Here is a 24,894-nt window from a genome sequence, read left to right as displayed (position 1 = left end):
TTGTCATAGAGTTCGTATGGCGTGTATAATCTATAAAATTTAAACTACAGCTTCCTGATGATATTTGTAATAGAAAAGTCTTATACGAAAAAGTTCTATCTTCGCGTTTTTTTTAAATTTAGTTCATTTATTCAACGAAAATGAAGGCCGACCCAGTGTTATTTATTAAAAACTTTGGAAAAGTTTTTATGCGACCCGAGATGCACCCTTGTAATTTAAGTCGGTATAATCTAATACTAGTAATATTCAAAAGAAGGTTAGGTACCTACATTGTCAAAAAATTTGTGCAGTCAACTGATTTTGTATTTGTATTGAATTCATTATTCACTTAATTATTAAATATTAAACATCGTCTATTGACCCATCAGTGTTCAAAAGTGAAAGATTTCAGACAAGTTTTTATTTTGTAATTCCACGATAGTGGACAGTGTAATTTTTATAAAGAAGTAAAAAATAAAAATAGCGTCCCGATTACATTAAAAACGAGATTCCTATTTCTTACTTTGCTTAATTTTTTAGTTAGTGCACAAACTAGTTTTACAATGAACCGAAAAAACAATGTAGTTACTATTTCCCAACGTGTCGATATGGTGTTGGTGTATGGTGCAGCCGGAGAAAATGTGCTCGCGGCGACTAGGATGTACCGGGAATGATGGCCACAACGTCACTCCCCATGTGCAAATACAATCCTACAGTGTGTTCAGCGGCTGCGAGATACGGAAAGTGGTATTCCTCGAGGAGAAGGACGTAGTTAGCAAGTGAAATTTAATGTTGAAGATGCAATGTTGGAAAATCTTGACAAAGACCCCACAATTAGTACTCGACGACTCGCACAGCAAGTAGGAACCTCACCTCGTACCATATATCGCATCTTAAGGCGCCAGCTGTTGCACCCCTATCACCTGCAACTAGTTCAACAGATTTTACCCCCGAATTGTGATCAACGAATGCGTTTTTGCAGATGGTTTTTACGACAATGTGCCGATGTGCCAATCAAGTGGACTTTCCTTCTAATGTTTGTGTAACAGATGAGGCCACATTTACCCGCGATGAAGTGAATTTCTGTAATATGCACATATGGGCCGATGAAAATCCTCACACGATTAGGGAAACTCATTTTCAACATCTGTTCTCGATAAATGTTTGGACTGGCATAATAGGCGATGTACTTGTGGGTCCTATTTCTTTGAACTAAATGAACCAACATGCTGACTTTTTAGAAAACCGGTTGCCTGAATTATTGGACGATGTGGCATTGCAAGTTCGGGCACGCATGTTTTAAGATAAGTCCACACAGTACTCGAAAAGTAACGACACTTTTGAATGAAATGTTTCCTCAGCGATGGATCGGACGCCGCTTTGGTCCTGTGCCGTGGCCACCTCGGTCACCCGATCTAACTCCAATGGACTTTTATCTTTGGAGTCACTTGAAGTCACTCCAATTGCTACGGTGGAAGAATTGCTAACCCGTATACATGAAGCTGCTGACGCAATTAGGGGAATACCTGGAATCTGGGAAAATATTCGCCAAAATTGGATGCGTCGGTGCCATGCCTGTTAGGAACCACGCTAATTGGGATCAATTTCAACATTTTCTCTAGAAATGGTAAGTTTTATTTCATTTTGTTCGATATTTTAATGGAGTTTGTTTAGTGCACGCAGTTAACAACTACAGATGCTTACGGATGTAGTTTTGTTTGCGAACTCTTGCAGTAACATTTGAGATAGTAATTACTATTAATTATTATAATAAGAAAATATCAGGTTTATTTAAATTGTACTTTTGCATTGAAAAATTCTCCAAAAATTGAGAAGTATATATAGTATCTATAGTATACAGGGTGATTCAGAACTTATCCAAAAAAAATTCGGGATGTACAGGGGACCCTTATAAATACAATTTTGTAAAGAAAAAATCAAAAAGGGCAATTCGAACATGATTTAAAAATACACTTCTGCACGGCACTGGAAACTGGTCCACTGTAAAACCTGACCTCGCACAATGCGACCGGCATGGGGTTGTGATAAAAACGGACAAAAACTTTCGCAAGGAAAGAAATATGTAAATAGAATTTTATCGCACCTATTTTATATCGGCAAATTCAACTGCTTTTGCCTTTATTAATTAATACAATTAATTTGTGTTTTTAAATAATAAAATCTTTTGACATACCCGATTTTACAACAGTTGTTCAAAATCCACCAACGTGTAAACACATTTGGGTCAGTCTTACTCAGTTTCTACGAACTAACACAAATGTTGTCTTGCTTCACCATAGCACAAATGCTTCACCATAAATTAAAACGATATCCATCAACTCCGAGTTGCTATATACGCAAACTATTTTTGACACTAACTACCCATTTTTGACACTAACTACTAAAAAAATATTGTAATCACCACAGATAACAGGTAAATACCATTCCAACGACGATTGCAAAATACGATTTCAGTATTCGGAGTCGCTGAGGTCACGTGGCTCTCCACGCGCATTGCAAATGACGCTAGAGACTACAGTTGTTCAGCTATGTAGTCGTTGAATGTACTATAACTTCAATAATTTTTTTCTCGGAAACTAAGGATTTTCCAAAAATTTTTTTTACGATAATGACTCCATTTCTCATGCCGCATCTATTCCCAAATTTTTTTGGATAAGTTCTGAATCACCCTGTATATAGTATCTATATTTCAACGACGATTTGTTTATGCGGCTGATCTACAGCACGTAACTCATCGTACAGCACACGGACAGGACCGTTTCAGAGAAAATATTTTGACTCATAATTGAATTTTTTCGTATAAGACTTTTCTATTACAAATATCATTAGGAAGCTATAGTTTAATTTTTATAGATTATATACGCCACACCCTGTATAAGTGCTAGTTTGTACTATTTTGGAACCACTAAACAAATTAATTTTTCTTTTCACAATTTTAAACGGTTTTTGATCAGTGTTTCTCTACAAATGATGCCAAATTCAATACACAAATCAGTAGTTCTTTAAAAAATAGTGAGAAATAGTAGTTTAATTATAATTGACATTAATCTTCATAAAAAATGTCGGAGTTAGGTATAATTTGTGGTGTTTATTGTTTATTACGAAACGAGTATAAATCGGCCCTTGTTTAAGAAAACTGAAGAGACACATGTCTTTATCGAGGACGGAAATAAAAAAAATGTTATGGTTTATCCTGGAAACACTAGATTCAAAACTCGACACAATTAATGACATATTAATTTCAGTATCTTATTTATTTTTTAACTGCACTTCCTACGCCGTAAACCAACAGAAAACAAAATAAACGAGGCGCTAGAAGCGAGCCTCACGTTTCAGAAGATAAAAAATACAAATACTAGTGAGACCGTGAGTATTAAATTTAACTTCAAAAAATAAACTGAGACCTCTGACTGTCCCGCCACAATAAATATATTTTTAATGGATGCAGACACTGATGTATGCGCTTAATGTGTATGTTTTACCATCGCGCGAAGAAGCTATGCGAAACTTTTTGGTCCTTGATTTCGTTTTCGTGTCTCTCGGTCTGAAACCTTCAACGGGTCATGTAAAAAATTTGAACTAACAAATTGTCTCGGTCCGGGAATGCAGGCGTTTTAGGATTTTCACTTGAACGAAAAGTACTAATTGATGGTTTTAAGAAAAGCAGAGGAGAGAAGCCTGTACTATAAATTAACGACACCTACCAAAGACTGTCACAAGTTATGATCTTGCAATCGTTGGATGTAATAAATATACACTACGTTACGGTGCTTGCTGATGGATGGATGCTTGGATGCCTGTTCTATTTTTATTGCGTTAGATGTGGAAATATTCTAAATATTATCATTTCAGCACAGAAATTTTGTGTAATTTTGTAAGAATCGGTACTGGGAACCTTCCAAAGATTTCATTTTGTTTGGGGTATCGACACATCTCTGCATCATCAACTAATGTAAACAAACATCTGTGAGAAGAGAAGGAATGTAAAGGGCATTCGTTAGGATCCCCAATCCCGCTATGGAGCCATGGTACATGGAGCTTATTAAAATGCATTCCATGGCACGGAATATTATAAAAGTACTCCGGTGATATAATCTTTCCGAAGTCAGTTGAACATAGGCGTCCCTAAAAAAGTTTTCTGCTAAAGGTAAAAAATTATAATAATTTGTATATAATGTGTAGAAATTTTCTATTATATGTTCATTTGGCCAACAACATATTTTAATTATTTATGTCCTCAAACAATTTTATTATATTGATGGTAAATTTCGTTTTGTTCCGTTTTAAAAGGTTTTCATAATTCCATGTTGTAATAATATTATTTGTTCCTTTCGCAATTGTAATATAAATGATTAATAGAAGGTGCCTATAAAAATTAAAATTACCTAAATCACACCAAATTCCGCATAGCTGCACTGCACTGCTGGGCAATTTGTTATTTACTTGTCAAAAGCTGAGATTTATTGCCCAGTAGCCCATTGCAGTTGTGTTAGATTTCGTTTGCCCGCGCTCGTATTCTTCAACTGGGCGTATACATTTTTACCACCTACGCGTGTAGTTCGACCAGACCTGTATATGGGTATTTAGAAATATTTCAATGTCGAGTTGCTGCGTCAGCGACCGAACCTGGTACATACCGTCAACGTCTTAGTTCTTCAATTGATATCGGAAAGACTATAAATCGTTTGTAAAAATAGTATACTTTCTTACATCAGAAGTGGGATAGTGCAAAATGTGGATAATTATTGTGCCCACGCTATGAAAAAGTCCTACAGCGTCCCGTAGACGATGTTGATCATTAATTAGTAATTCGATGAAAATGTACTGAGTGTCAAGAAGCTAATAATAACAAACTCATATAAGAAGTATTAAATCTAAGTCTCAACAAACTGAACACTTTCAAAAGTCGCTTTGCTCACTAACCGTTCATCAAATGGATTTCTGCTCGTGCAGATGGCCGATAGAACATATTTCCGTTTCATTATAAATACTCAAAACGGTTAATTGACAAAAATATAGTAATAGTATTGTAATATATTTGATATCGCGCAGTCTACGATATTTATGATAGCAAAGGAACAATTTCTTACTCTACTCCTTTATAATATGGTCGACTTACTCAAAGTTAGAATTCCTTCAAAACCAAAAGTAATAAATCATTTATTCTTTGTTCACGTCACTAAATCTAACCGTTTGGCGGTAAATCGACCTTAAATTATTATTACGCTGTCAAATCAACAATATCTAAAGATATTTCTAATAAATTTTATCAATACGTTTTTAATTAAAAAATGGCCTATGAATTCTTAATATGGAATACAGTGTATACATCTCTGTTATGGAAGAGCAAATGGGAATGCATAGATAGAGTTATCCAAAGAAACAACTTTCAAAATTTGCTAGGACTGTGGTGCAGGAGGAAGTGTAGAAAATCCAAGCACTAGTACTAGAAAAGTTGGTGTTGAAGTAAAGGCGATTAAATGATTGGGCTTCGTTTATTAGATTTATACATAACATTTTTTCCAAAATCGACCAGCTCTTTACCCAGAAGATGTTCCTATGAATATAAGAACAAACATGTGGATGCTTCAAGAAGGCGCACTGTCACACTCCAATGTAGCTGATCGTGAACGTCCTCATCGATGTCGAAAACGAAACGGATCCTTGATGTGGGTACCTCGATCCACAGATTTAAGTCCTATGGATTTCGTCTCCAAGAGCCGTTTAAAACAAGTAGTGTATACCATATTACTAATCTATGATAGTGAACATTACTGATTGAGAATATACAAGGATTGAGAATATACAGAGGTGGGTGCTAAACTATTAGGGAGGCATTTTTTAAAAAGTCTGTAAATGTATTGAGAAAATTGAAGGAAGAAAACCTTTTTTGGTGTTTGTTGATGTTGTGCTATTTAATTATTTAAAGTTTGCGTAAAGAGTTACAATTATTATCTAGGTTCGATTTACTGCGAAACTGTTAGATTTAGGCCCGGTACTTTGAGTCTCGGTTAAGGCTTGATTAGACTGTGATTATAGTTTATAAAATAAATGATCAGTTAATCAAGCTTTAACCGAGACTCAAAGTACCGGGCCTTAGTGAATTGAATAAAGAGTACTTCTGGTAAAAGAGATCTTTATTACTTTTCAAATGATCTATCAATATTAGCAATAGTCACCAAGACAAAAAAGTTATGGCGATTTTTTTTTCTATTGTAGCTCTCTAGTGGCTCTTAATAAAACTTTTCTCTAATTAGCACAGTATTACTTAATTCGCGTAGTGCATGTGTCAAATGAGATGCTGATAGCAATTTCATTAAAGAAGTTATTTAAAGAAATTAAAAAATTGATATTTGACTAACTGTAACTTGAAAACAATTGACATTTCGAATAAAATTATTTACTAACTACCACTATTTTACCACGCTCTTAAGTTGTATGATGTACATATTTTCAAAACACCCTATATTAAAATTTCATTAAAAAGAAATATACATACATATTTGTTGATGTTTAATACTTTTTAGAAATTTGTTTCTCGGTCCGACGCCAAAATTTTTAAAAACGTTTTAATGACGACACAATGGGCGGTATACTTTTTATCCCATTGATGGACCCCACCGGGGACAGAAAGAGTGCAGTGACTTTTTGCATGGGGTTCTAATTTTAGAGGCTTCCGTTCACTAATACCCCACCTCTCGCACGTGACCCTCTCACTCCTTTGTTTGCCTTTATTTTCGGTCTATTCGGAATCTCTACTTCCTTTCTTCGGATGGCGTCTATTTCGGATTTACGCGTTTGTTTGAAATTAAACTCGCGCGGGCGCCTTCCACAATAAAACAAAAAACCAACGGCATTCATAAATAATACACTTTATCCGGTCCGGAGAAGTAAATACCGATTTGAATTGCTTTGGCGGACCGTTTACTGCCAGTCGATCGACAATTTAAATGGCCAATATGTAGTCCAGTTTCAGTTTATTTGGTTTGGACTGTCACTTTGTATAATCATGTTCTGTATCTTGGCAAAAGAAGTCGTTGATTGTTGAGGGCAATAAGTGGCGCGTGATATCTACACTCATAAAAATTTTATGTAAAATTACACATTAGATCATTGGTTATTTTGACGCCACATACAGTGTAGGAAAGTACGGAGGTCTATCAGAAGTTACGTGAGAGCGATAAAGTAAGTTATAGAAATCCATGTGATAGACAAGGATGGCTATAATTAAGGCGTCTAATAGTCAACGCCCATTTCGCCCTTCCACAAATAAGAAGTGGATCTCTAAAATGTAAATTTCAGAACTGTCCTAAAGATAAATAATATACAGTCGTATCTCAAAATAATAGGTATAGTAGGATCGTATTCGATGCAAAGTAGAGCAAAAAGTTATCGGTCTTTTATCAATGGAAAATCGTGTCATCATTTTTAGGAGGCGTAAGATGAACCATTTTAAATTTAAAATGAAATTCAATGTAAAATCTGAAATACCACTGCATACGCACTGTGTTCTATAGTCGCTCAGGTGCATCGAGTGTACAATGAAGGGCAACTTAAAGTCCCCACTAGTTGGGTCGCTCTCATTCTATCGCGCCCCACCACAAATAATTACGGAATGTTTCGGACTGGGAGTGCGGTATGGAGATATACTACACCGTGGCACCAAAAACTCTGATATATTCGATAGGGTAAATAATTAATCTGATACCAGTTGCATTTGATATTTTTTAAAATATTATTTTATTAATGATATGTAATGTATTGTAACATTTCTTGGTTAGTTAAATAATTATATTGAAGATTTTTTTAAAAATAAAATGTTATAAACCGTTTACTATTTTAACCATTGTTCACTACATCCACATACCTGCATATTTAGTGTTTTCCTGTATTAGAGATATTCATTTATAAATGTTGTCTTAAATCAATACATACAGGGTGGACTAATAGTGATTATATTACTCCCATGTCATATAGATAGAAAATACATATTTTATTAGGGCATCGAGCGGTGCCTTAAAGAGGACATTTTAAAAATATTATGAAGTATACGGAGCGTTTTGGAAAGATGTATCAAACATGATTTATAAATAGGATGACCCGTTTTTTATATTTCATATATACAAAATATTTCAGACAAAATAACTAATGTTTTCAAAAATGAATAAAATATATAAATTGCAAATGAAAATGTAAAATTAATAAATAATATTATACACTATAAACGTAAAAGATAAAGATAATTTTCTTAATTTTTTTTCTTGTAATAATAATTAATTGTTGATTACTGTATGTAGACCAAATATCTCAACATCTTAATTCAATTATCATATATCTCTATCACATACTATACTAATCAATCAGTATGATTTATGAATGAATTACGTATGGCAATTTTTAAATACTTACCTCCACCCTAGGAAAAGTCGCTAAGAATATGGCGAATCCTTCGAGCAGATACTACTGGAGGCATGCCATTGCGAAAATTGTGGCTGAGTGTGCGAGAGAGACAAAAAGTACCTCAGTACAAGCGGTCTCACTCTAGCACGCCGCGATTGGTTGGAAATGAATGCTCCAACCAATCGCGGCGTGCTAGAGTGAGACAGCGTGTCTGAGATACTGTCTGTCTCTCAGCCACACTTTTCGCAATGGCATGCTACTTCCAGTAGTATAGTAACCTGTTCATTGTCGTGATTTTAATTTAATACTTTTAATTATTATACATTAATGTCTGATTCATTATTGTAATAAAGAGATTGTTAAATATGTAGTAGTGTTACACGTAAACTAACTTTTTGTTATTAAGAGAAGTTACATTTTTTGGTTAAATACAGGTTTAGTTATTTGAATTCCAGCAGAAATAATTTAGATTATATATCGGTCTGAATTTTATAAATTTTGTTCAAAAACTTACGAAAGCGTATTTATTTTCTAAACATATTTTAAAATGTAAGTCTACTATAATTTTTATTTTAATATTATTAACTATTTATTGCGTATAGTATTGCTTATAAATAAATAATCACTAATAAAATACTCAAGAACAAGATAACTAAACTAAACAACTACTCGACATCATAAAATAAGGTTTTTAATTTATAAAGTTGGGTAAATTGTTTATTGTTGCTGATATTAACAAAAATAGACATGCATTGCACCGATCAGGAAAAGGCTAGAATAATTGATGCTCTTTGGCAGCAGGGAGATTCAGTTCGTAACATGAAATCACCTACGTCTCTTTGTTCCCACGACACGGCTTTTCTTATAACGTTAATTGTTAATTTACTGTTGGACGTATACGGACCGGGATTTTAGAGACCATAATTAAACAAAGGGTTAAACTTTTATTTTCAGAAATTTTACATTGATAGTTCATGTAAGTAATAAACGCGCTAGCAGAGTAAAATATAACATTAATGAACAGTCTGCACGTGGCAGCGCTAGGCCCGCGCATGCGCGTGAACATCGTTCTCTTAGCGTGCTTGATTTTTAACTTGAACGTTTCAAATTCGGTTAAAAAATCTTGCGCGCGACGAAGGTGGCGTTCACGTGCGTGCACGGACCAGGCGCTCCTTCTCCCGCGTACTTTAACTTTACTGCTGCTAGCGCGTTTGTTACATGAACTATTAATGTAAAACTTTCTGAAAATAAAAGTTTTATCCTTTCTTTAATTGTCTCTAAAATCCCGATCCGATACGTCCAATAGTTTAACAGTTACATAAAAAAATAAAGCTATCTTGAGAACAAAGAGGCGTAGGTGATTTTTCTTTTTTTTTAAATTACCATAAAAATAAGCTCTATTTAACGCAAAAAGAACGAATTCCAGAGCGACCTTTGCCTAACCCTGGGGTCAATTTGATTATACCGCTGTTTTTCACATCCTACTTTGTTAGTTATAAAAGGCAACTTAATGACAATTTTTTGAAATTTTTCTTTTTCGATACGTTTCTTTTGATCAAATAGAACCTATATCTACGATATTAACTTCTTAAAATTAACGTTTAATTAAACAATTAATTGCAAAAAAAAACGAACGAAGTTAATTAACAAATACCTGGAGCAACAATTTCATTCACGGTCAATCGAATTGGCCCTAGGCACATATGTTGATCTTTGGATTGACCGCCTTTTCCATAAATTTTATCAACATCCATCTATTTTTGCAATAATAATGCTTAATTTTCGAAAACTTATTTTTCCGCGTTCGGCTTTTTTTACAGTTAACAAATTAGTGAAATATGGTTTTAGATACCTTAACTAAATTATAGGTAATTTAATTGCCTAAATGCCGCCAACATAGAATAACTATTTTTCCGATATGTCGTCTAGATTTTCATGGGTAGTAAAAAAAGTGAAAAAACACGTAATTTTGCAACTTATTTACTTATTTGTAATTTGTCAACTTAACGTCACTTCTTTCGAGTTACTTTTTTGATATTATCATACCCTTGTCCTCCATAAAATGCAATAAATAAATACCTACTAATATTTTTTAGTAAATATTCAGGTTTTGTGATATAATTCCACTGGAGGAAAGAGTAATTATTTAAGCCTTTTCCTGATCGGTACAATATATGTCTGTTTTGTATTAGTAACAGCAACAACAAACAATTTAATTTAAAAAAAAAACTCAATCTTGACAGAAACACGCGTAATAGACAAATACGTAGGTATTGCCTAATGGCTAATAAATGGTAATGGTAGTAGCATTTAGACCGCATGCGTGAATTCAGTTGTTCCCGCAGATGCTTCGCCCGATTTTTTTGCTATTGCTCGTAAAAAGCACTGAGTTTATTTGTAAACAGCATAATATGACTTAATAGTTGCGGGGATTAATTTACTGTTTTCAACTGATTTTTTATTCACACCAATACAATGGTAAGTTCAATTTTGTGTAAACAGACTTCATTAATTTATGAGTTCGTTTATTATTATTCTTATTATTCTTTATTATTATTATTAATATTGTTGTTATTTTTAGTGTTACTGCTATTATTATTATTCTAATCGTTTAAATATTTATTGTCATAAAAAATATATAATATATTTTGTTAAAAATAACGTATTTTTATTTACATCAAAGTTTCATTGTTTATTAATAGTTGACATCTAAATTAATTGAAAACTATTAGCTATTTATGCGCCAAGCACAATTACGTTTATTATTTTTAATATTAGTTTTATAGTTAGAGAGATATATGATGAGTGAATTTAGATTTGGTCTACATAATTGTAATACACAATTATTATTATAAAGTGGTATAATATAAACAAAATTGTTTCTTTTTTAAGAAAATCATCTTTACCTTTTACGTTTATAGTGTATACATTATTAATAAATTTTATATTTTCATTTGCAATTTAGGTATATGTTTGATTCATTCCCGAAAACATTAGTTATTTTGTCTGAAAGATTTTGTATATAAAACACAGAATCAAAATGAAGATTGTTTACTGTTCCATCATTATTTCATTATTATCATGATTAAAATATGAAATATAAAAAATCGGGTCATTGCGCGCGTTTAAAAACCATGTTTGATGCGGCCTTCGGAATCACCCCGTATACTTCATACTATTTTAAAAATGTCCCCCTTAAGGCGCCTAAAAATTATTCTCTATCTGTATGGAATAGGAATAATATTATCACTATTGGCCCGCCCTGTATGAATATTTCTAGTAATGGAAAAAAAACTTTAAATATGCAGGTATTGAATGTTGCGAACAATAATTAAAAAAGTAAATAGTTTTTATATAATATTTTATTTAAAACAAATAATTCAATATTCTTATTTAACTAACTACGAAATGTTAACATATCATTAATAAAATAATATATTTTAAAATATCAAATGCAACTGTTATCGGATTAATTATTATTCACCCTATTGAATACAACAGTTTTTGGTGCCACGGTGTATATTTCCAAACAACACTCCCAGTCCGAAACATACCTAATTATTTGTGGTGGGGCGCAAGAGAATGAGAGCGATCCAACTAGTGGGGACTTTAAGTTGCCCTTCATTGTACGAAGTGGTCGGTTATACGTCAAATACTAACCTGGCGAGCTAGATCGTAAAACAGAGAGCGCCTCCAAAAAACAAATAAACAACAGTGGCGCGTACAGATAAAATGTGATACATATGTGGAAATTAAAAAATAAATTCGATTTATAATAAATTACATTTAAAATAAATAGTTTATGAGAATAAAGGAATTTTTGTAGGAACAAGGGTGCCAGACGTGAACTGATCCCTTCGTCCCTTCATAATGTATAAAGAAATTATTCAATTTCTAAAACCCTTAAAAGTGTATGGCACTGGTTCCCTTGACAGGCAATGATTTATTACTTTGCATCGAATATGATCCTACTATAGTTATTTCATTTTTAATCCGGTTCACCAACTTTAGCTGTCAACACAAGTACAAGCCGTTTGTAAATTCTTCGTATAAATTTGTGTCTGCCGCATTCTCCCAGAGCAGTCCATATTGCACAGTTTTAGGATATTCTTCTGCTGCAGCAAATTCTAGACTTTCATTGGTGTTTGGTGTGTGACGTCAATTGGATTGCGTTTATTCAGTTCCGGGCTATTCTGTCGCACAGGCAAATAGGCGTACGCGCGGGAGGTATCTTTCCGTTAATTTAATTGTGATTGTAATTAATTTATTAGAGATTTTGGGTTTGTATTCTTAAACTGAAAACAACATATATGTAAGTAAAACAATATGTAAAATAGTTCTTAAGTAGTAAGGTACCATCTGAATGCCTGTGTGTAAAGGTTGGGCAAAGTTCGATATGGTTATTAGTTTGGACGTAACCAAAGGAGGGGCAAGTTTCAAAAAGTTTTTAGGTTTCGAAATTTTATATCGGTAAGTCTCTGACTTTTTTTTAGAATCAAACGAAAAAAGTTTTTAGGTTTTGAAGTGCGTGAGCTTTTTTTTCCTTTGTTTTTTTTCCTTAAATGATTTAAATATGAATATTTAGATCGAGTTACTAAGTTTATTAATAAATGGATTTTTCATATATTCTAGCTTATGTCAAAATATTAAATGAATATATAACGAGAGATTTATATAATTTACACAAAGTCATGATTTACTTATCTCAGTATTTATTTCTAACATTATATTTATGTAGTTAAAACACTGCACTATATTATAACGTCACAAATGAATCGCATGATTAATCTGATTAGTTGAGCTAAAATTATCAAAAACAGAAGCACCTTCCAATACAGGGTGTTTGACTACCTTAATTTTAACAGACGATAGAATACATTAAAATAAACAAAAAAACCTTATATGACATGGGTCCTAAACTCAACCATTTCCGAGAAAAAAATTCTCAAAATCTCCATCTTGATGTATAAAAGTTCGATTAATTAAGGAATATTGACATAACTGCGTGCATAGAATACCATAAAATACAATGTTTATCACTAATTTGAACTTCTTCATGCTTAATTCTAAAAAATAATTAGCGTTGTAATAATTTGTGTCCAACAACCAACAATTCGCAATTCAGTTGGTATCTGGAATTCGACGGGTATTTTCCAGCGAGTTCGTGAAAATTGGATTCAAAGGTGTCGAAAATGGTGGTGGACATTTTGAGCATATGTTGTAGTTTATTTTGTACTTGTGCATTTAAAAATTACTGAATTTTGCTTTTTTTAAAGGACCTAAATTATTTTTAATACGTATGATTATTTGGACACGTGAATCTTTGGGTACTTTAATTACATATTTTTCAAATTCGTAATTTGATTAAAAGTTAAGTTCCTGTTTTAAGAGATTCATAATTACTAAAATTCGAGCTAAAATTTAAGCACAACACTATCTTCGTACTACAAAATCCATACATTTTATTTTATTTATTTAAAAACTGGAAAACAATTGTCTTGAAATTTACTAAATGTTTCACAATAATAGTTGTTTACATTTTTGTTATTCCGTAGGACAAGTCTGCCGCGTTAAGCGCTGTTGACACGTTGTGATGAAACTCCCCGATATTAATACTTGCTGTTTTTTGAAAACTGTTAATCTTATATTATATAATATTCAACTTTTTTGTTCATTATGATTACTCTATCTCATGCTGAAATAATGGCAGTCAAACTTCTTACACCCTGTATATTTGACGTAGATTAATAAAACTAAGCTACTTAACTTAATAAATTTAGCAATTGTTTCCACCAGTGGTCGAGATAACGTGATGCACCCTAACTAAAAACCCCAGAATTTCGACGCCATTGAGTAGCTTGAAAATTCAATAAGTTCAATCGATTGAAACATGTTCCGGAAATGGTGGGCAATCTCTCGGATATGGATAGATAATGAGAAAATAATGTCACAAGTTCATATAAAATTTTTTCCTCCGGGCTCACCCTGTTATTAGCTCTTGAAGTTGAGAATTAAAAATGGTTTTTTTTGCTATAACTTTTGTATTTTTCAATAAATTTTGAAAATTTTTTTGCGGGATCTATAATTTTTGAAGCTGCTTTGGATGGTAATATGAAATCCTCGATAATAATTATGGGGGCCCGGGGGTAAAGCACTCCCACCAAAATTTCTAGAAAAAAAATTTTTGTTCCACTATACCCCAAATTTTCCATCATTTTATAAAAATTTATGGTATTTTACGTAAAAAAGGTATACTTGTTGAATATCCATAAAATAGATATTTTTTGAGATAAACCCGTTTAAAGAGGAAGGTACCATTTAATTAGAGACATTTTATTTAATTGAAACACTGATTTAATCGTGGTTGGCTTTGACATGTCAGAGTATGCCAAAGGCAATTAAATTGTCAAACTTGTCAAATACGAAGTTTTAAATCTAAGACTCATCTCATAACTTATAATTTGTTATAAAATATGGAGCATTCCAATGAAGAATATGCTGATATGCATTTAATGTACGGGCGGGCACTTTGTAATGTTTCGGCAGCAAGAAGATTTTATCAGCATTCTTATCCTAATAGAAGGATTCCGGATCGCAAAACTTTCGAACGTATTGATCAAAGATTAAGAGAAACTGGGAAAATACGATTACTATTATTAAACAAAATGGATATTAAATAAATTTTAATGTCTTTAGGTCAGTTTGCTCCTGTTACTGCAAACAGGGGTGCCCCGCGAACAGCACGTACAGTTGAAGTAGAGGAAAATATACTGGACGAAGTTGCTGCTCATCCAACAGTTAGCATTAGGTCATTATCTTCTTTTACCAATGTTCCAAAGACCACTGTTGCAAGAATCCTTAGAGAACAGCTTCTTCACCCTTACCATATCCAAAAAGTGCATGCTCTTAATCCTGATGATTTTCGTGCAAGAGTACAGTTTTCTCAATGGTTTCTTCAGAGACATGAGCAAAATTTTATGTTTACGAGATTAATTCTGTATACTGATGAGAACCCACACGCTATTATTGAAACTAGGCACCAAAGACAATTTTATGTTAATGTTTGGAGTGGAATTATTGGTCCTTACTTATTGGGTCCATTTGTGTTACCCCCTAGACTGAATCGTCAATCATGTTATGGAGAGAGCAACAGTCTTCTGTTAAACGAGCTCGTATTTGTATAAGAGAAGGTGGAACTAATATTGAGAATTCATTATGAATTATATTAGTTACAAAATTTTGATTGTCATGCACTTTTCGTTTAGTTAGTTTAGTTAAGTCCAAATTCTCATAATTTGGAACACTACTATTGCAAATTATTTGTCCTTTATTCTGATATGTAAATGCCAACTACGATTAAACCTGTGTTTCTGTTAAATAAAATGTCTCAAATTAAATGGTACCTTCCTCTTTAAACGGGTTTATCTAAACAAATATCTATTTTATGGATATTCAACAAGTATACCTTTTTTACATAAAATACTAAATTTTTATAAAATGATGGAAAATTTGGGGTGTAGTGGATCAAAAATTTTTTTTCTAGAAATTTTGGTGGGGTGTGCTTTGCCCCCGGGCCCCCATAATTATTATCGAGGATTTCATATTATCATCCAAAGCAGTTTCAAAAATTATAGATCCAGCCAAAAAATTTTCAAAATTTATTTAAAAATACAAAAGTTACAGCAAAAAAACCATTTTTAATTCTCAACTTCAAGAGCTAATAACCCTACAGGGTGAGCCCGGAGGAAAAAATTTTATATGAACTTGTGACAATATTTTCTCATTATCTATCCATATCCGAGAGATTGCCCACCATTTCCGGGACACCCTGTATTTCCCAGTTTATTTGTAAAACTAGTTATTTTTAAGACGTTACCTTTTTATCTAAAATTCGTTTATCATAGTTTAATAAAGCGAAAATAACTCGAACACTGCTATGATCATAGTGGAAAATGATATGTTTACCTTCTTATAAGACCATGGACATTGTCTTGCTCGTTTTCTTCTTAAACTTCTGAGGTTTTGGGTTTTTCAGATCTTACTACCGTTTTTTTTTTTTTTCATTCACTGGTGTTTAGTAACATTAGCATCGTATATACATACACTAGAACAATTGGAAGTCACTTTAGAACTATTATCTTCAATTAAAAGAATTAGTTTATAATTTTCTATCTACTAGTAGGTATACTTCATTTAGATAAGCCGTTCTTAACTTTTTGTTTACCGCGGACCTTTCAATATATTTTTTGTTTTTGCGGATCCCCAGTTACTTTCTTAGATATAAGTCTCAAATACACACCAAACGTAAATTTTGGAAGGATAAATAATAAGTTACCTACATTCTGGCAAAAGAGAGTGCATTTTCTTGATGGACCCTCAGGGGTCAGCGTATGACTGGAATAAGATCCATTATTTTAGACCATTCTGACATATGAATTTTAAAAAAGCCAGTCTTATGATGGACTCTTTATGGGGTTTTAATACATGTTTAGACTCTCTGTAATTTAAATTGAGGTATTTATTATTGTTTTGGAATCTGGCGTGGCTGCTAATGATTTATACGGCAATAAACAGACATCTTTTATTTTAACGCGAAAGTCTAATCTATGTTCGAATAGCATTTTGAAGATTTAACGCAGGTGTGGAGCTCACGTCTTATTATAGCCTTTGAAACCGACATGGAAACAACGCATCATTTTTAATTTCCATCTATAACGTCTAATATGAAATTTACAACTTCCTTAAGTTTACAAAACGATGGGATGCGTTCAGAATTTATGAAGCGCAAACCAAAAAAAATTGAGTTACGCTGTCCATATGGTGGAATGACAAAAATACAATTCGGTATTTACATTCAGGTGCGTTTTTGACGTTTTATAGCGATATACGTGAAAGCCGCCAAGGGGCTCGCGTAAAAAGATAATCTTCTAGGTTCTATAAGGAGAGCTGTCACCGCTCCGAGTGGATAAACATAAATCCTAGAGCTGACGAGTGGAAACCATGGCCTGCATTAGTGCGGATGAAAATATCTCCGGAATTAAATGGGTATTTACGCAGACTCCAGATGAAAGCGAAAACAAATACATTACTTGTGTCAGTCTAATTGGTACTTAGTATTAAATTTTTGTGTCGTTTTAACAGTACCATTGATAAAGCTGTACTATAGCAAGGTTTTCTCTTAAAATATGTCACTTTCTCGATTAGCATAAAAGTCATTTTTTTAGTGTTCCAGAAATAAATGAAAAATTTAACGCATTTAAATCTTCAGTGCAGCAGTTTTTGTTGATAAAAATCTGTTACAATTAGTTCTGGAGATAATATAATTTTAAATTCTTGTACCCGCCACTGGTGCATATGTTGAAACGCTTAATTAAGTTAATAATAAACAAAAATAAGCATAAAAATAAACATTAATACGGGGTGACACAAAACTATGTACCCAATTACTTGTTTTTCATTTTTAAATCTTTTTTTAGTACATACTAGCAATGCTGAATCGTTTCCACCCTAAACGGAACAGCCCCTCACCCTCCTTTCCATCTCCACCCCCTTAAATGACGTGGAAACCATCGCTTACTAGAGGAATCTTTAAAGAGCTTAGAGATGCGATAGACATTCAACTCCTATGAATCTTACATTTGAAAAGTTTTTTGGGTCGCTGATCACGAATCTGGTCTCATAATCTCGAAATTCAAGATGGCGGATCCAATATGGCGGACAAAAAAAAATGTTTTCAAAATGCACGAATTTTTGTGTTAGGGGTTTTTGTGTCTTTGGGTATCCCATTTGGCGAGTATAAAAATTGAAATGTCTCGAAATTGAGAATTGTGTTGAGGGGTTTTTTGGCTCACTAATTACGATATATGGAATACGTCATTTTGAATTTCGTAATTCTGCTTTCAGATTCGTAATCAGAGACCCAAAAAACCCCACTACACAAAAATTCATGTATTTTAAAGACATTTTAATTTCTTTGTCTGCCATATTGAATCCGCTATTTTGAATTTCGTGATTTAGAGTCCAGATTCGTAATTATAGACCCAAGAAAACACATTACAAAAAAATTCATGCATTTTGAAGACATTTAAATTTTCTTGTCCGTCATATTGGATTCGCTATTTTGAATTTCGTGATTTTGAGACCAGATTCGTGATCAGCGACCCAAAACCTCTTCATGTGTAAGATTCATAGGAATTGAATGTCTTTCGCATCTCTAAGCTCTTTAAAGATTCCTCTAATAAGCGATGGTTTCTCCGGCATTTATGGGGTGTGTAGGGGGAAAGGAGGGTGAGAGGGTTGGTCCGTTTAGGGTGGAAACGATTCAGTATTGCTGGTAGGTACTAAAAAAATATTTTCAGATTTTTTCAGCCAAAAATAAATTACAAAACAAAACACACAAAACAAAAATGCGATATCTAACATTTAAATGTTTTAATAATTTGGCATGACCGCTGCAATCACTTGATTTAACTTCCCTCATTTTTTTGACAGATTTTTTGAACGGCAGATTTGCATAGCTCAACAATTGCCAAGCCGGTTGCCATGCGTCGTCGGCCTAGACAACCTGTTATTTCCAAAAACTTATCTCTTTCTTATTCGGAATACACTGGACATTATATCCGCTGGCTGGTATTTATACAGGGTGTTCTACAAGCTCTATGACAAACTTTGACAGATGGTAGCTGGGTTAATCTCAAACATTTTTTCTTATATGAACATAAGCCCGATTCGTTTTTGTTTAGTTACAAACATTTTAAAAAATATAATTTCATATTTCAATCAAAGTAGCCTGATAAATAAAATTATAGATGCTATAACGAATGGGACTAGGTATGTTCATATAAAAAAAATGTTGATCGCTGAAGGACGTTATTGGGCCAATATTACTTTCAAATATAAATAATGAAAAAAAAAAGAAGTCTGATAAAAATACAGCACACAAGTACCGTTTGATTTTTTTAATTTATATTATTATAAGCAATTTAAATTGTGTATCTGCTGTTTTACAACCCTCTGTATTTAATATTTATGTTTTTAAAGATAGTGAATCGTTCCATAAAACATTCACATTCCTTCTTTTCGATATTCGATTTGATGATTTTTATAACTCTTTTCTTCATAAATATGTAGATTTAAATCTGGCAGTTCAGCTAGCTAAATAAAAATATATTTTTATTCTTTGAGTTTTTCCATTATGTCGAATTCTTGTTCATAAAAATTTAAATTGTCATTTAAACGGTTTGCGTCATCCTGTAGAATTTTCTGCTGTATAAAATAATCATGGTTCATTCAATCGTTTGTAACCTTTACTAGCCTTAGAGAGAGCTAGTTTAATAGTAGTAGTGGGACCAGTGCACTATGAGTTTAATGGCATGCGTAAATTCCGAAAATAACATAAATTTCATGTTTTGTTTGAAATGTTATGGGAGCTTGAATTGTAAAAATATTTAAAAGCGTACATTTCACTGAGGCAGAATTATAAATAGCTATAACATAAACAAAATCTTAAATACCCGTTAAATTAAAAACACCTGGTTCTATTTTGATATCCAATAGGGAACATTTGTCACTATCGCCGTCGTCAAATTGATTTAGAAGTTAATGAAAACGACAAATAACATGCCGAAATCAAAGAGGGTTAATATAAATACAAGAGAAATCATATTTCACCTAACAACTACTATAGAACAGAAACGTTTACAATAACTTAGTTTTTTTTGCTATTATTATAAGGATGTTCAAACCTATATCACACTTTCTATTACTACTGCTTTTTGGATATTGCTTTTTGGACACAAAAATATATTTCTAGTTTCAAATGAGCCAATTTTTATATTTAGTAACAATCCTATAAATTTATTTGATACAGTAATAAATAAATTCTAATATTTCCCTATTACAAAATGTGTCCACTATTTACTTTGTTTGCGGTCACATTGAGAAAACAAAACACCGTCTAATAATAATGACCCATTTCTTCTATAAAAGAATATAATTACCCCAAATTATGTTAAGAAAAAAATGTTTGCTTCTTTACCGCTTTAGCTCATTACACTAGAAAGTTGTATTTAGATTTTGGTTCCATGTCGTACAGCTTTTTCTGTACAGGGCCGTATTGTTTCGTACATGAAATTATACAAGGTGATTCACAAGTTATCCGAAAATATTTGAGGATAGGTCATGGAAAATGGACTATATCGTAAAAAAAATTTGGATTTGTTTGTTATAGTTTTCGAGAAAAAAAATTATTGATGTTGTAGTATTTAAAACCCTCATATTGCTGGGCTACTGTAGTCTCATCCGAATTGTGCGCTGAACGCAATTCGCTCTCTCCACGTGGCCCGAATACTGAAATCCACTTTTAGTAGGTATTACATTACTTTTCCAAGTGGTAAAAATGGCTTACGTGTATAGCAACTCGGAGTTGATGGATATCGTTTTAATTTATGGTGAAGTAAGACAACATTTGTGTTATACTGAAGTATTTGTGTTATGGTGAAGCAAAACAACATTTGTGTTATGGTGAAGCAAGACAACATTTGTGTTAGTTTGTAGAAATTGGGTACGACGCGACGGGTCCAAATGTGTTTACACGTCTGTGGAAAAAATGTTGAACTGTTGTTATAACATCAGGTATGTTAAATTATTTTATTAATTCAAACCACCAATTAATTTTATTAATTAATAATAACAGTAACGGCAAAAGCAGTTGAATTTGCTGATATAAAATAGTTGTTTATTTATTTCCTTAGGTTAGAAATTCTTTCAATTTTTTGGTCAGGTTTTACAGTGGACCAGTTTCCAGTGCCCTGCAGAAGTGTATTTTTAAATAATTTTTGAACTGCCCTTTTTGATTTTTTTACAAAATTGTATTTGTAATGTTTGTATTGTACATTCAACATTTTTTTTCGTATAAGTTCTGAATCGACCTGTATTTATTCTAATATCTTCGTTATGCTTAAGTCGATTTAAATAAAACTTGATTATTCGTCAGTTGAGCCACCAGACATATACTGAATCTACTATATGTCTTCGTGACGTACATACCTACTTTATTGGCTAACAGACTATTAGTTTTTCTCAATATCATCAATTTAAAAAAAGTTCAGAGTAGTACGTCTTTTTACGAAAATGTCCAGGGAAACTAAAATTATGACAATTACGATGACATCAGTGGTATAAAAGATAAAAGTTGATATACACATCTTGCGTTTCTCTCTATATGATATTAAAGCAATGTCAAATTATCTAATTAGCCATGTATTTACACTGTATCAAATTTGGTTTAAATCAGGTAAATATACATATATTAAGTACATAACACGGAAAAACGTATGAATTTTTGTTGGGATACTGCCTGCGTGTAAAGTTTGATTCATCTAAACTCGAATATCCTGTATATTTTGACTAAATCATTAGTTTTCGTCTTCAAACTGATTAGAATCGCACAAAATTTAAATTAACACGAATCCTAAAAAATAATAATATATAAAATCAATCATCAAATTCATATAAAAATATGTAAACCTTCTGTTAATTATAGCAAATGTTGTAAAGTTTAATCTTTAAGTAAATTTTTCCTCAATGCTCAATGATCTAAACCACACTTATTTTGTTAACTGAATAATCCAGCCTTGAGTACGATTCCATTATCTTTTAAGTTAATTGAATAAAATGTTTCTCAAAGTGCAAATTGAATTTATTACACTGAAATAGCATCATCGGTAGAAGCCTTAAGGCTTACACCTATGTTGTTTCTTGATTACTGTTGGGTAAGTGATGTTAGATATCGTATATATTCAATATCACTGTTACTAGAAATATTAAAATTGGAAACTGGAAACGAAACATTTCCTCTGTTAAAATGCTTTCACATTGTTTCTTTAAAATACATTAAGAATATAAACAGTGATCTAAAAATGACCGACACACTTTTTTATTAGGAAATGCATCCGATTTTTAAATCAATCTTATTACTTGAATTTTTTCATGCGTTTGTTAGTGAAATTAATAAAAACAAACGCGTGTACGTAAACCTGACAAAGCAAACGGTAGACTCACCTGTTCGATAAAGGCCTAACCCGGACCGCAACTTTTATTCGAGTCATGCTATCTACGCTAATGACTACAAATTACATATTACACGCTCCTTAAAATTTAATATTTGGCAATTATTGCATCGCCACACTACGACCCGCACTTTAATACATCGTAAATAACGAATATCTGGACCGCCTCCAGGTCCAGACGGTGCGTTTCTGGCTGATGCTGGTGTTGCTCAAGCGGTGCCTCCTATCCGACGTTCTATATTTATCTGGCGGAGGTACTCCGCTAATAGCGATATTTAAAAAAGCCGAAAGTTAAGGAACGACAGCGATTCCCAATGTCTCGGCACGGAAGTGCTTGTCTAATGTGGGGCGAAGTTTCCCATCCCCAAATCGCTATCCACGATGTTTGAAAACTGAAGAAATATCTTATTTTATCTTTTTTTCTTTATGAAATATATACGAATTTGTAATATATTTCAGTTATAGGGTGTACTACTAATGTCTTTTACGACAAGTTAAAACATAATTTGATTACATTTTTGAAATGGCATCAAATATTAATTTGTTTTGAGGTCTATGGTAGATAGAATGCATTAAAAGTAAGTATTTTTAGTAATTAATTTAAAAAAGTGATACTAAGTGATAATAATCAGAATTGTTAACACTTATTGATAACCTCTGGAATAGCTTCCAAGTTACGTGCTACATAAAAAGAAGAGAGTATTTGTGGCCGTAAATGGCGTCGTTCACTTCTTTGTATCGTCGTTTGTAATAGTTTGTTTAATTTTAGGTAATTATCACTTCTACTTTAGTTTTTATTATGGAAACCTGTGTTTTTTATTGTGAAAATTATTAGTGAACAAATGTTTAAGTGAAATCATTTAATTTTCTAGATTTTTATTTTAACTGTGTTTATTTATTTAAGGTATCAAAAAATAATATATTTGCCAAAAATATTCTGCTAATCGAGTTTTCGCACCTTGATTTATTTACTTTTTAAGGGCGCCATATTCTTTAAATAGTGTTTTCCGCAAAGACAAATAATTTCAAACATTTAATAACTGAATAATCTAAAGCTTATCAAATAACAGGAATGTTATGTCATGCCACCTGAGTATTTTCAAAGACGCCGCAGTAAAACGAATAAACAGGTGCAAAAAACGATCAAACAATGAAGGTTTTAGCTACTGAAATCTACGACAATACTAACTTTTTTATATATAACTCCACATGTAAATATTCTTATAACATTTACTTACTTAGTCCTACGTATAAAATTGTTTACTTTTATTTACAAGTACCTACGTGAAAATAATTCTTAAAATGTGGGGTTAGGATAACAGCAGACGCATGTTTTACAAACGCTTTTTTTAGTTATTATTTTATTTGAGTAAATGTAAATGGTAACAATGAATAAACTGTGCAAAACCATACTTATCTTATCAACGTCGACGTCACCTGTTACATGGGTGTTGCACAATAATGAAAAAGTAATATTAACAGTTGGTGGAAGAAAGCGCAAAAACAAACGCTTAGGTGGGGAATTCTGGAAGGAAGCCTAAATAGTTGAAGGTAGGCAGTAGAAGTGAGAACAGTGTGGAGATAGGTAGCAAGAAGATCGGCGGGCAGTGTGGCAAAATAATGAAAATTAAAAGTGTTTAATCGGTATTAGTTAACTACTTTGTTGTTAATTGTTCTATGTAATCTTATTATTGTGATGGTTATAGAGGTTTCATGATAATAATTCTGTATATGTTTATTGGTTGTCTTATGCTCAGGGGCGTATATTTTTCTAAGTTAAATTGTTACAATTGTTATTAACGATTACTCATTATTTATTACATGTTAAAATATGTATATATTGTCGTGACTGCCCGGATATTACAATAACAACTTTGTTTCACATTTAACTTGTTTTGTCATGATTACGTTGTTCGAAAAAGAAGTTATAAAACATTTCTTGTGCTCACTTTATGTCAAGACGCATATAAGGGCCTTGTTGAATTCACTAACATTTTCGCCCGTGAGGAACGAATCTGAAAAAAAGAATAATTAAATACAAAAAAAGAATTGCTAAAACAGATCTTCCGAAATCTCAACTATAGCTGGATTGCCTCCCCTATGGGACTCCAGTACCTTCCGGCAATGCCGGCTAACTAACACCACATCTTCAGTTTTACTTGGAAGTGTGTATGTCTGACCAGCCTATAGGTAAATCAGGCACTGAAACAGAACATCAATGATTTAATTTTTGTGCTTACTTTTGTTCTACACGTTTTACTTTTCAAGATTTCAGTACCTACCTAAAAACGCCAGAAATTTCACTATCTCTCGGCCAGTGATATGGTCACCTTAAAGAAATATCTCTCTCAAAGTTTGTAAGCTCTATGGTTACTAGTGGTACTATTCTAGAAAAGCAAGTTACTTTTCATGTGGAGGTTTTATA

At 32.6% G+C, this 24,894-nt stretch overlaps 1 protein-coding gene across 1 annotated transcript in view; it reads right to left on the bottom strand.

Moving 5' to 3' along the window:
• The window catches only part of LOC108908877 (kinesin-like protein KIF16B), a 54,161-nt gene extending 31,530 nt beyond the window's left edge, over positions 1–22,631 (bottom strand). Inside the window, exon 1 of the mRNA XM_018713039.1 lies at positions 22,462–22,631. Coding sequence (XP_018568555.1) covers positions 22,462–22,508 — 47 coding nt within the window. The 5' untranslated portion in view covers positions 22,509–22,631. The remainder of the gene's footprint in view (positions 1–22,461) is intronic.
• Between the last annotated feature and the right edge of the window lie 2,263 nt (positions 22,632–24,894).

Source organism: Anoplophora glabripennis, unplaced genomic scaffold (genome assembly GCF_000390285.2).
Source record: "Anoplophora glabripennis isolate ALB-LARVAE unplaced genomic scaffold, Agla_2.0 scaffold81, whole genome shotgun sequence".
Taxonomy (NCBI): domain Eukaryota; kingdom Metazoa; phylum Arthropoda; class Insecta; order Coleoptera; family Cerambycidae; genus Anoplophora; species Anoplophora glabripennis.
The sequence above is the reverse complement of the archived record's forward strand: the minus strand, read 5'-3'. Positions and strand labels throughout refer to the sequence as shown.